The 13844-nt window shown below is 38.5% G+C and overlaps 1 protein-coding gene across 1 annotated transcript in view; it reads right to left on the bottom strand.

Annotated features, from left to right (window-relative positions):
* CABCOCO1 (ciliary associated calcium binding coiled-coil 1) overlaps positions 1 to 2455 on the bottom strand; it is a 53412-nt gene extending 50957 nt beyond the window's left edge. The window contains exon 1 of the mRNA XM_032191579.1: positions 2373 to 2455. Within this exon, the coding sequence (XP_032047470.1) occupies positions 2373 to 2455 (83 nt within the window). The remainder of the gene's footprint in view (positions 1 to 2372) is intronic.
* Between the last annotated feature and the right edge of the window lie 11389 nt (positions 2456 to 13844).

Below are 13844 nucleotides of genomic sequence, written 5' to 3'. Positions count from 1 at the left end.
AGTTACAACTTTAATCAAAATGGGAATGAAAAAAAATAGCAACACAGGCTGTTATTTGTATTATTATATGCATTTTGTTATCAAGCTGTCAAATACTTCAGCAGAAGCAAAAAATCTTGAAGCTGTCTACCTAAATAGTTAAGGCAGAAACGGGAAAAAAAAATTTAAAAAAATGCCCCGCTTGTCTGCTCCCACAATAGGAAGTTAAAATCAATAGTTGTTATTTTTAGTCACAGTATTTCTTTTGTTGTTAAACACATAAGGAAATACACAAGAATAGCATGCTAATTTCAATTACATTCAAAAGCGAAACATGCAGATATGCCAAATGAGAAAAATAAAACCTTTATGTGAGGAAAGCATTCAGAGGACCATTATGAACAACAGAAGCTTATGGTATCCTCTTAATAACAAAATCTATTAAAAAAATACACACAATCCAAGCGTCAAGACATATGGGTGACCAAATGTACCAAATGGCTTTAGACTTTACTCACGTTTTCACTGCTGCATACTACTTAGAAAAAGAAAAAGAAAGTTTAAAAATAAAGCAGCAGGAAGACTTGCTAAGAACAGGATTCAGGTTTTGTGACATTCTTTCTGCTAAAAGTAATCACAAGTCTGAGCCATTATAAAAGTATTTTAATTCAAGAGGAATTTTCTCAATAAAACAAAAATAGTGGCAGAATACCATGTTCTCTGTGGCTTATATATTGAACATGCCAGCCTCAGCCAAAACTGGAGACTATACAATAAAAATATATATTAAAAAATAAATAAATTAAAAAAGCACAATTCCACAGGGTTTGCAATAAAATTAAATCATAAGGGATAGTAGGAATTATCACTAAGGTAAACTATGATGTATAAAACAAACTTAATATATAGGGAACAGAAAACACATGAAAAAAAATCTATAAAGAATCCTTTTATAAAGCCATGAAGTAATAAAGACAAAAATTTCAGTGCTACATTTCAAGTAGATGTACAATATATTCTGACAGCCTGTCCTTTCCCATACAGCACACCTTGTGGCCTTTCACTAGGATCTGACTGACTGCATTACCCCCTTGTTATGCTCTTCCCAACAACCATAATATTTACCAATAATAACACTAGTAAGAAGTACACTGTGAAAAATGCTTATATATATATCTCATAAAGCATTAAAACATGTATTAATACATTTTACATAGAAGAGGATTTATTTAAGTAAACCTATTTTTTGTACCAGTTATTGTTATGGTAGTTTTTTGCCAACAGATGCAAACCTATAGTGGCTGAAAGCAATTAATCACTTCAGCAACAGCCACAGTAACTTCTCTGCCATCTGAGACAACAAAGAAGTTCCACCTCGAGAAAATGACCTCGAGGTTACTACAGCTTTATAGACAGACTCAAGAGAGAAATTTTGAGCTGAAGCAACACCTCCTGTGTTCTTGGGAGGAATAGCTTGTGTTCTTGACTCCTGATACCAGGTGAGGTACCTGTGTCAGAAATCACACCTCCACCAACGAAGTCAAAAACTACAATAAATAATAATAATGCAGACAAAGATATGAAAAGGAGCAAATATTGAGGAGAATGATGTGGATTTGGATCTGTGGTAGCACTCTGGCTACATAAGGAAACAAAGGGCGAGGAATACAACTTATGACGTTGCTGGAAGCAAGATGGGAGGGAAACCATGCCCCTTTGCACTAACAGCCAAAAATTCAGGTATCTCTATCACCATGAAAAAGCCAAGTGGGCAACTACTGGGACGCACTGTTGGTATGAAAGCACATCCTTTTAACAATTACAAACCCCAACAGAAGCTGCAGAAGAAGAGGGGGGAGCCACCGCTGTGCTAGGTCAGGATGAGGATGTGGGATGGCTGGTGGTGGCTTTCCCCAGGAAGGATGGATCTGTGGATTTCTGAAGCCCTCCACAAGTTTTGGAAGCCCTCTGTAGGTTTTCAAAGCCCCATGTGGGTTTTTGGCAGGGAAGCTGCTCCACTGGGCCTGTGGCTTTCTCTTCCCTACACGCTCTTTTGTGAAAAGGTCATGCAGGCATAAACCCTCACGCTGCTTTGCTTTGATCCTCAGAAAGGATTTTTAGCATCCACCCTTTCTTTTTTAGCGCTCAGAAGCTGAATAAAGGCTTTAAAAATAAATTTCAATTAAAAGAGCCAAAAACGGAGAAGGAAACGAGAAGGAGGCGAGGCGATGGGGGACCCCTAGGGAAAGGGCGGGCGGGCGGGAGCTGCCCCGCCTCAGCACCTCAGCGCCTCGCACCCGGCGGGCTGAGGGAAGGCGACGGGAAGGGCCCGGGGCGGCGGGGTGCTACCTGCCCGGGCGGGCTGCCTGTCCCCGCCGCCTCCGCCATGGTGCCCGGGCTCGGCGTCGCCGTCGCCCAGGGAACGGGGCGGGCCCAGCGCGGCCCCAGCGCCTGCTCTCGCCCGGCCGGGCGCCATCTTAGGGCCCGCCGCGGGGCGCGGGCGCTGTGCGGGGTGGGTTGTGTTGTCCTGGCGGCTGCCCTAACACCGCGTCAGCCTCTGGAGGTGCCGCGTCCAAACTGAACACCTCGCTACGCGGTGCTGTGGGTCAGGTGTAAAGCAGCGGGCCTCTGCGGGACTGATGCAGGCACGCAGATTTACTCCAGCTAACAATCTGGATTTATTTCAGAATAATTTACAGACTATAGTTGGAAATGATTTAGGGACTGAACTATTTTTTTTTTTTTTCATTAGGATTTACAGAGGAAAAATGCTTAGCATACATAAATTTTCCTAATTTCTCCTCTTTGTCCTATTGTTTTTCCTTTTTTAAACATGGAGGACTAATAAAGCTAGGCTGAAGCATTTTCTCTGTTGGTTTGCCGTGACGTGCAGACTCGTACCAGCAGCAACAATTCAGAGTAATGGCACTTACCTGCAAGATCAAATAAAACACAAGCATTTGGTGGGTGAACGGTAACAAGAACAAAGAAAAAGCAAACTTACTTCGCAAAGTTTATTGATGTGCGGAGGGAGCTGCTATGACAAAACAATTTCTTTGCACTGCCCCACGTAAAGAAAGGACCTCATGGGATTTCTGCAGCTGTTTCAAAGTCTGCTACTGTTTCTGAGCAGTTTGCCACTTTCTGAAGGTTGTCATCATTGGTTTCTCACACCCTGTAAAACACCAAGCCCAGTACCTGTGTCATGCGAGACTAGAACCTGCCCATTCATTACCCACCGTGACTCTGATGCAGTTTGAGATTCAACATGTACGCAACTCTTCCTTCTCAAACAGCCTGACCCATGCTGACACACGTACACCAATCACGCTTCCAAAAGGAGTCAGAAATCTGTTTGAATGCAGTTCAGAGAGCTGTATCCTGCAGTGTGTTCTAGAATTATTCATGGTATTTTAAAGAATTGCTTAGCTCTGTGCGGAGCCCACACTGTGAATTCCTACAATTTGTGCCGTGCTCTGTAGCTGACAGCAGTACAGCTGCAGTTACTTCCCTTTTTACTGTGTATATAAATTTAACCAAATAAGAACATTATTCAGAGCTGCAAGCACTGCATGCAGTAAGGTGTAAAAACTGGGGAATTAAATGTGATGTTTGGATGCAATATAACATTGTATACATTCATTCTGATAATCTAGTCAGTAACAGGTAGATTTTGGACATAACCCGGCATTCCTCTGGTACTGAAAATACCTATTGACTTCCATAAACATTTTCCATGTAAAAGACATGAAGGCTCAAAGCCTTCAAGAGGAACCCACTCCGTTTCTCTTATTTAGTATTAAAAGACCCAGCCCTGGACTGTATCCTTGCTTATGCAAAACATGAACTGAGTAAGCTGACTGAAGCTGAGAACTGATTTGAAACTCACCCCATTATTTCTAGCAGTGAGCTACTAAACTTCCTACTTTAAAATTTAAATATTTAGATAGTATCACACATGTTAGATATCGAAAATATTTGGGGGGGGGGGGGGGGGTAAAAAAAAAAAAAGACTAACAAAAAAGATTCAACAGCACCATTAAACCATTCCTTCTAATTTCTGTTGGATCCTTCATGTTTACAAAACCCACATTCATATATACATGTGAGTATTTAAGAAGGCTCATTTTCATTTCCTTCAAAAGCATGACTTGTAAGTACAACAGAAGTAGTGGTCTTAAAAGTCTGGTCTAGTCCTTTCCTACCATTGGCAACCATGGGTGACTTTGATTGCTAATGGTCACAGATACTCCAGATCAGACAAGAAAATCTCATTTTCTGTGTAGCTGTGTTAGATGAAAAGGTCTGTCTCTGAGAATGTTCCAGCATGTATAATTTAGACAGTCCATATTTGAAAGTCTGGTCTTACAAAGCATTACAAAATAAGTGCTCTTCTATAGTGATCTGAGGAGGAACCAGAGTTCAGGTTTCTGAGATTGTTTTGCCAAGGCTAGTATCACTTAGCACAGAGGGTATGTTTTCCTCCTCTTCCTTTTGTTTTTGGCTAATCCTTTTCAGCTCGCAGTACCTGGACAGCCTCTATCTCATTAAAGATAACCACGTAGCCCACTTACACTCACCCTGTCTGGAGCTCGATAAAGATCTGTTTGCTCTTCCCAATTTTCATCAGGTCATGGCTAATGATGCTGTGAAGCATGGTGTCTTCCTAGAAATACTTTCTTCCTTGCATTATCACTTCTTTTGGAGAGGGAGGAGACTTACATGCATCAGAGAAGTCCATGACAGGAAGTGGAAAGGAGATCACAACTGCACACAGCTGCAGGGACTTGTCCGTGGTAGGCCACCTGTGACTGGGGAAAAAACAAACAAGCAAACAAATAAATATAAAAATAAAAAAACAGCAACTGCAAGAGAGCTCTCCAAAATATTCCAAGTCCCCCAAAGTTCTCATTAAAAAAGTTGATATTCAGTTTGTCTTTTTTTTTTTTTTTTACTTGTTGGCAGAAGTCCTTGGATTTCAGGAAAAGATGTAGTTTAAGCAGAATTCAGGAATGAATTTTCAGTAGACTTATTTTAAAATGCAAAGTTCTTGTAAACTACCAAGCCTATTCACATGTTCTCCTATTGATAGAGATCTTATGAAAATATTCAGTTGCAAACAGGTTTTGATTCACCTTTAGTTAGGCATCACCAAACATGGTAATTATATGTAGGCAAATTCAGGATGAAAAGCAAATTGAAATTCCTATTGGAGCTTTGCTTGATACAACAACACCAGATGGACATATAGTTCCCCTTGCTGCCAACCCTCACGACAACAAATTGCTTGATTTCTTGCCCTGTGAGACAAGGATCAAAAAACTATGGGCATGCATGAAGATCTCGCACACAGTATTTGGGTTTGACTCCCTTAGTAACAAATGGATAATTTGTGAAAGCAACAGTACATTAGTGTTACATGGCTCTTAATAACAACTTGTGCATTATTGTACATAGGTGCATTAGCATAGCAATTAATCATCCTCTCCCGACTCCTTTATAACATTCATCACGGTTATTCTATCCAGGGAACAGTATTCCCTCTAGGTAATGTTCTTCTGTTTTACATATCATATATCTTCAGAAAAAAAAATCCAGGGCATGATTATATACTAGAAAAAGAAGCACATAAATCCTAGGTTGTCAGAGAAACCTGTTTCCAAAACAAAAAGGTAATTTTGCCCTTTCTCAGACAATATCCAATTAAAGTAACTACCGTAGCAACTACGAGAGGATACCTGCTTTGGTGTATCAGCAACAGGATGGACAGAATCCTGAGTTACTTAAGGGGAGAAAGTGCTTTGGATTCACCATTCTTCAATAGAATGTAGCTCCCTCAGAATCCCTCCCTCTCTATTTAATTAAAATGTATGAAATATTTCCATGTGATTTGATAGTGATTTTGAGAGACTCATAACATTAGTACTTGGCCCAGCAATAAGAAAGTGCAAGTTAAATTTAGCAAATCATAATTTTTCAATTATTCAAAACAATCCACAGAGAAATGAGAGAAGTAAAACATGTATTTTATCAATGATTCCATTATCCTCTCCCTATAAAGAGAAGTGGCTCAAAGAAGGATAAAAGCAAATATTAGATTGATTCTTTTCTTGATCTTAGCCAAAAGACTGCTATATCTAGTGCCAAGAAAATGAATTTAGGTTCATAGAAATCCTAGAAATTAGATAGAAGACTTAAAAGGACATGTAGCCCATCTCCAGGGGACTTATACTTCTTCCTGCCAACAAGAACTTCAAGAAGAAATATGAATTTATTTAACCCAGTAGTTCAAGACAGTCCCTTACCATGTATTAAACTGTAGAAGTAATGTAAATGTGCATATAACACTGCAGTATGCTATCAGTATGAACTAAGAAATATTAGGATTTTCTCCAAGTACTTTTTAGTTCAAGAATCTAAACCATGAGAGGTCATGCATATGATAAAACAATATGGATAATTTGGAGGGTAACTATTTCAGACCACCTACCTCCTATGTCACCAATTGCTAAAATAAAACCAAAATCTATCTAGATCTAACTGACTTGTCAGAGTCAGCATTCAGGCAAGACTCATATACTAAGAATTCCCAAATTCAAGGGTGACACAAAAAGAATGGCACTGACCACTGCGTGACTCTGAGGAGACAGGACAGGAGTCGTCTTTCTAAGTCTTACAGAGCCATGAGTAGTCTGGCAACAATGAACAAGCAAATAATTTAACAGAAGCTTAATTCATGCCTTTGGGTTTGTTATGTAGTATGTAGGAAAGTATCATTTCACCATCTAAATTCTTCAGGGGGACAAGCTGTTTAGTACATATCGTATCAATTAATGTAGTAAGGAAAATTACCAGAAGGAATGTCCCAAATTAAACAACATATATTCCAATGGCAATCAGAGATACCAGTTAGGTAAAATGTTAAATATCCATATTATTTATGTGATAGATATATTTATATCTATCTATATATCTATATAGAAATTAAAATATGTATAATACATATCGTTTCTATATAATAAATACACACACACGTATATATATACATTCTTTGTTCAAGTGCTTTCAAAGCACTTTTTGATCTCAGATTCCCATTTCCTGTATGTCTTTTCTAAATATATAAACTACCATTAATTTTGCCAAGTTTGCGAGAACTGGAATATTACAATCCATGCAAGAGACCAGACATTTGTCTTTTGCGCAAACTATATTCAAATTTCATTTAGGTAGTCAAAACTGGACTTTTCAATGTGAGCTATTGTTTCATTCCGTTGGCAGACCAAAGAAGATAGAGTTGTACTACCGTGTAAAGCAAAAACCCCAAAATATTATTACATCTTAATAACACACAAAGACTGGGAAAAAAATATAAATTCACTGATTCCGTTGTCCCTGCCCTTTTGCCCCCAAATGGGAACATCATTTCTGTCAGAGATTTCATATTTTACTTCTTTCATGTCTTTGTTGTGTAGCTCTATTGATTTTTGCCACCTTCTCCATATGATGTTAACCAGCTTTTAGAATAACGTATAACAATCTAGAGAAGTAAGTGAAAAAATACATCCAGCTGAAATTACAGGCAGATTTTCAATATGGAGGCTATAATTACCCAAGACACAAGTTGGCTTGTATACGGGAGCATATGAAACCATCTTTTAAAAAAAATGCCCCATGACTTTTACGCCAGCCTAAATCTGTGTGCAATTTTAAGCACATCACTATTTCCAGTTTAAACTGACCGTATTTTTTGTTTGTGTTTTGTGAGCAATGTCCTTATTAAACTACACAAACAGCTTGCAAAATATCTTAGTATTCCTTTCCTTACATAGTATGGACTAGCAAGCCTGAATTACTGGGATATATTACAATATTTAAGTGATGTCTTGGAGCAAGATCACAACTGTAACAACAATACCTGGGGAGTCTGCATGGCAAGTGTTTCTCCACTTTACAGAGTGGGGTCTATTCAAGACAGCAAAATTTGTCACTGTGAAGTCCAGCAAAAACCCTAAGTGTCCCTGGCACCAGAAACAAGTAGTAAAAATGGGGTAGACGGTGCACGTGTCTTCTCTTAGTGTATTTGGAATCTAGAGTACAAGTCCCAGTGAGTGGATGAACACACTCAGGAAGAAAGAATGTGTCCACATAGTCTCCTTAAATATTTAAGCATGAAGGTTATTCTGTGATCACTAGGCAATATGGTTAAAATTACAATGAAGCTGTTTGTTATTGCCCTTGCCCTTTTCTTCCCTGACTCATTTGATGTTATGGACTCTTCTTGGCAGAGTACATTAAAATAAAAGGGTATATAACTCAGTAATCAGTCCTGGGAGCACTTTCCTTCCTGGATGCTGAATTTGAAATATCTGCTGTGCCAGCAGATGTTTATATAGAGCTGCAAGGAGGAGTTAATGTCCATATTCACTCCAAAAAGATTATGTAGTTGCATGTAAAAAATGAATTTGGAGAGCTCTGGAGATTTTAAGTATATTACTTGTAAAAATATAACTCATTGAGCAGAGGACCTGAGGCCAGCACATATATTTGTACTTTTAACTGTACATCAGCTCTGCTTGTGATGTCATGAGGAACATCCATGTGTGTTTTTTTTTTCTAAAACTGGGGTCAAATGTTTCCAATAAGATCTCTATTAAAGTAATTTATTGATTTAGTTAAGGCAGAATCTAACATTAGCCTCTCAGAGAATGGAAGTCTAATGAGTTAGTCTAACCCATTCCTCGAGTTCTTCAGTATCTTGGAGTTCAAAATTCACAGGAAGACAAGGATGGCACTCAGCTCATACAGTCACTATTTCTCTCAGCTTGAGCACCCAGAAGTATCAACTTGGCTGATACTTCCAACAGCAGAGCTATAGTGTATTTTGGCCCAGTGGGAGCAGAGTTACCTGCATGCTTATCACAGGAAATTCAGAAACAGAATGAAAGCCTCAGCGTACTGTTTAGGATTGTTCCTTGAACATGAGCTTATGCTCTTCTCATTTGCTAGAAGAGAAATTTGAAGAAAGATGATAGAATTTAATGGAGTTTCATTACCGTAAAACATCGTAAGTGAATCATCCTCCTTGTTTTAACATCTGTTAACACAGTCTTTCCCTTTCTCACAACTGAAACGTGACATCCTGCTCAAGTTTTAATGCTGTTTGGCATCCGTGCATATACTGCCAGGGTTATTCAGAACTATTTATATTAACAGAAAATATTATTTTTACTCTAAGGAAGGGAACATATCCTTATTGATATTCAGCAAGTGGTGCATTGTTGCAACCGAGATATGATTTACTCACTTGTCTGACAGGGTTACAGTACTCCATACATTCTGTAGTTTCATCTGTGAAAAACTGAACTTTGATTCTTTTGTTGTCATTTCCCATAATTCTTTAAAAACAATCTGTGGCAAAAGAACAAAATCGCTCCAACAGAAACTGCTTCTGAGGATAGCATTTGAAAGGACATCAGTTACAGTTAGTGAATTAGACTAAGAAGTTTGTCGTATTCTTTACATGAGCTGTGAGTCAGACTTTGTATACAAGTGTTTCTTCCATTTGTGTACTTTGCAAAGGCCATGACTTCCTTTGTTCCTTGGGAATTCTGCAATAAAAGCATTTGTCTTCAGAAGCACAAAGCTTTTAAGGCTGCATGACTAGTATTTCCAGTCTTCTCCTCAACCTTTGGTTTCGCTCAGAACCCAGCAATGCATCTGCCTGTTGTAATCCCCAGTCATGGCCCCCTGAATTGGCATTGCAGCCACCTAAACAGGACAGCAGCTCATCACATTACATCAAAGCCCAGAGGAATTCAGCCTACGCAAGCATGGCTGAACTGCACCATTATTTACATAATTAGCAATTAGAACTCGAATGCAGTAAAAATGTAAAGTCCCCAAAATGTAGGATCAGGGAGTGCTCTTTCAACCGTGGTTTCTTCCTCTACTCCTTCAGATATCAATTCTGAAACTGCCTTTGATGAAAAAAGAGCAAGCTCCAAAAGCAGATTTGGCTTCAAAAGATGATTATAGTCTTTCCTACACATAGCTGACTTAGTTTTATCTCCTGGACCTATCAAGCACCGTCTGATGTTTCTTCCACCTCCTGCTTTTATGCTATCATATGGATCATGCATTAGTTTTTGGTTACTGCCTTTTCCATGGTACCCAAGCCAACAAAGACATTACTCTTGATAAATGACTATTTAAATTTTAACTGCCTCTGCTGTGTTTTAAAGTGTAAACTGTAACTAGATGTTTTATGTACATATACAAGGAATATTTTTCCTCACAGCCACAGTGAAAAAATATTTTTGAAAATACAGAGAAATTGAATGCAATCCAAATAAAACATTTTTTTAAGTACAACTCAGCTCTGTAAATTTTCAGTGCCAAATGAGAACTTCTAAAGAAATCAGAGCCTGCAAATAGGGGATTATATGGGAAGCCATTTTTCCAGTCTTACCTACACATATTGCTACTATGCATGAGTTCATTTCTACTTGTGCAATAATGGTAAAATAATCATAATTATTTATGCATCAGTCCAGAAAAATTCTCCATATGATTTCATCTGGTGTTAATAAAATGTAAATCATTACACTAAGTTGGTAATATTTGGCTGGTCATGGAAAAGAAAAAAAGGAATCAATCTTCTTTTTCTCCACCCTATATAATTAAAAAAAATCCATAAAACAGTTTTTAGCCAAGTATTCATCAGAGTATGTATTGTTAACAGGTGTTGTGTATTTCATTTCCCATGCACGCAGTGTTGGAATGTAAAACTGTAATACTGCTCCTAGGAACAAGTAGCATAATTAAAATTCTTTGCGAGTTTGATTTCCTGGGTATTTTCTTCCTTTAAAATAACTACATTGTAAACAAGAGCCAATTTCTTAGATTTGATCTATGGGTTGTACAGCTTATACTTCAGGTTCAAAATGGTGATTTAGACAATAATGCATAACAGCTGAATAGTTATTTATAATAGCACAGCACCTGCGGCAGATTGTCAGCTGGAAAAGCAAATCTAAATGCTTTCAAATTCTCTTGTGTATTATAATAGGAGTAGTAGTGGCCACTATAGATACAATAGTTAGGCATGTAATGTAACTTTTGTTTCTGATTGCTTGCCATTTTCTCAATTTTATTCCTTTAAGACTGAAAATGTTCCTACGTAATGTCAGTCCATATGCATTTTGAAAAGCTCAGGCACAATTTAGCTTTTTGCTAATTATGGGTGTGTGTCAATGAAATTAAATATTAAATAGAAAATCAAACTCTTTTCTCATAATTTCAGGATTTCCTACATTTCCTGGACTTCTGTACATGCATAATTAAAACAACTTTGGATTTTTTTTTTTCATCTTGATAAAAGTGGCTGATTTCTCTGGAAAAATTGGATCCAAAATTTGAAACCATGAAGACATTTTTCTCACCTCAGTATAGAGTTGAGTTTTCCTATGAGCCCATTAGCAGCAGCTCCCATTTAAAATTCTGAAATTTTTCATATGCAGTTTCATTTTATAGCTGGTTCCCTCATGGATTCAAAAGAGCATTGATCATTTGTATGATGATGCAATAATTCTGCAGTGATCTGAAACACATGTTAATAAGAAATGTAACAGCTTGTTGCAACAGATCCGGGACCATAAAAACACAGTCACTCTGCTGATGTAACCCCTACCCACAACTTAAAATCCACTTAGATGCGCACCCTCCATCAATGTTCAGATTTCCACAGACAGAACAACTTGTGTGTGATTGTACAAAAACAATTCCCAACATGCAAACACTCTAAACCCATTAGATTTGTTAAGGCAAGACAGAGTTTTATTTTATCTTGTCCATTAAAATACCTATAAAAGTACCTATTTACCTTCTAAGTGTTACAAGGCATAAGGTTGGCAGCATACTTTGAGATCTTCAATTACAAGGTGACAGGCAGTGTAAATACAATGGTATACTTTTATCTGAACAAGCAAAGACATTTTAGCTCCTAGTAACACTGAAAACATGAGCAGAATTGTTCTCCAGATGAAAGGGAAAATAGTTTTCAAGGAGCTAATTGCTTTAGAGTAGAAACAGCAACAACAGAAAAAGAGAAATGACTGGCCTTTGATAAAGGCAACTGTAAGGAAGGCTAGAAGCAATCCACTTGCTCTGGAGTGATAGGGTGATGTCATTGCCAATTAGCATTAGTACTTTCTTTTATAACATCCATCTATTCGATGCATGACCTAACGTAGCGTTCAGCTACAAAATCATCTTTGGAGTACTTCCACTGGAGCCAAGGGAGTTACTCCAAGAATTAGCTTGGCCGGTGAGGTAGCTCATTTTTGATAGAAATACTTGCAGAAAAACTTAGTCGGAAAAGAGTAAGAGAGATTCATTGCCATAAATCTTCTTGGCTTTGTGCTAATGTTATTTATCCACTTGAGATAGGGAGTACGTTATATAATGTATGAATATTGTGTAATACGGGATAGTGGCTTTGTAATGTAAACTGTCCATTTGTAATGCAAAGCAACTTATTTTCATCTGCTAGATCATTACCGCAAATTTTTCTCCTGGGTTTTGATATGTTATAAATCTTGGTGAAGTCAGCATTTGTTCTCTTTATCCTTTACTTCCGTTTGATTCACTCTGCTTAAAATGCATATAAATGCACTGTAAGGCCACTGAGCTCTGTGTGACTTCACCAGGACAATGTTTCCACTGCTAGGAACCAACTGATACCCCCTGCATGTTTCAGCTTCCCAGTCTAGCTGGGGAAGGCTCAGATTCTCCCCAAGGATCTATCACTCTACGGTGCCTGTACCACCATAAGACTCTTAGGTTTGAAATGGGTTGAAGCACAGCCTGAATAAGCCATGAGGTACTGTGGCTGTGTCACAGTGGCCCTACAGCCACCCACTAGCAGGGTGCCAGAGCACAAAGCGTAACAGCTGCTCCAACATCCCCCTTCCTAGCAGTAACCAAAGTCCCTCTAGAGTGGCGTGAGCTTCCCAAGCACACTGGCAGTGATACAGGATAAAGCAGCTTCAGGCCACTTGGAGGATAGCTGACTCAGGGTCTGACTCACCTCCCATTCAGCCTCCTTTCCTTTGGTTGCACAAGCACTTGGTGTTGCTCTTGTAAATGTAACATTAAATGATTTCTAGCAGTACATTCAGCTTCTTGCCAGCTAATGACACCAAACCAAATGTGACTATTTCCACCAACTCAAACAAATTGCCATGTGGTAAGGTTGTAGACACAGGTTCCTCTGGATTTATATTGTATGGTCGTAATACTTGTTTCACACACTCCATTTTGCCAGTAAAAAAAGGTTACAGGTTGGGCTAGATGATCTTAGAGGTCTTTTACAACCCGAACGATTCTTTTAGTCAATGGAAAAGGTGGAATGACAGCAGCAGCAGGCTGCTTCTCACTCTGGAACGACTTCGGGTTTGGTGAGAATACTTGGGCTTATTAACCCTTTGCCTATAATGCCTGTACAATACAGAAGGATGTACTCATCTGGCTGCTGCCTTGATTCCCTCCCTAGAAGAACAGTTCTACATCCAGGGGGTAGCTTTGCATTCCAGCACCAAGATTATTTGCACACTGTATATTATTCTAACCACCTCATATGATAACATTAAAAGAAATAAATGGGGTTGTAGAGCACCTGTACTATTCTACTTCTCACTCAGGATCTGCAAACACAGCCAGAAAAGCTGCCTGCCAATTCTTCCACACTGGTGTGTTTTCTCCACTGTTTGCTTTATGTAGGTATTACTGCAGACAAAAATTCAAACCCAGGTACAGGAGAGCATAAGCTTGCTGCTGTAAATACCCCCACAAACAACTTTGTTGCA

This window comes from Aythya fuligula, chromosome 7 (assembly GCF_009819795.1).
Source record: "Aythya fuligula isolate bAytFul2 chromosome 7, bAytFul2.pri, whole genome shotgun sequence".
Classification (NCBI taxonomy): domain Eukaryota; kingdom Metazoa; phylum Chordata; class Aves; order Anseriformes; family Anatidae; genus Aythya; species Aythya fuligula.
Note: the sequence above shows the minus strand (reverse complement) of the source record. Positions and strands in the feature narration are given on the sequence as shown.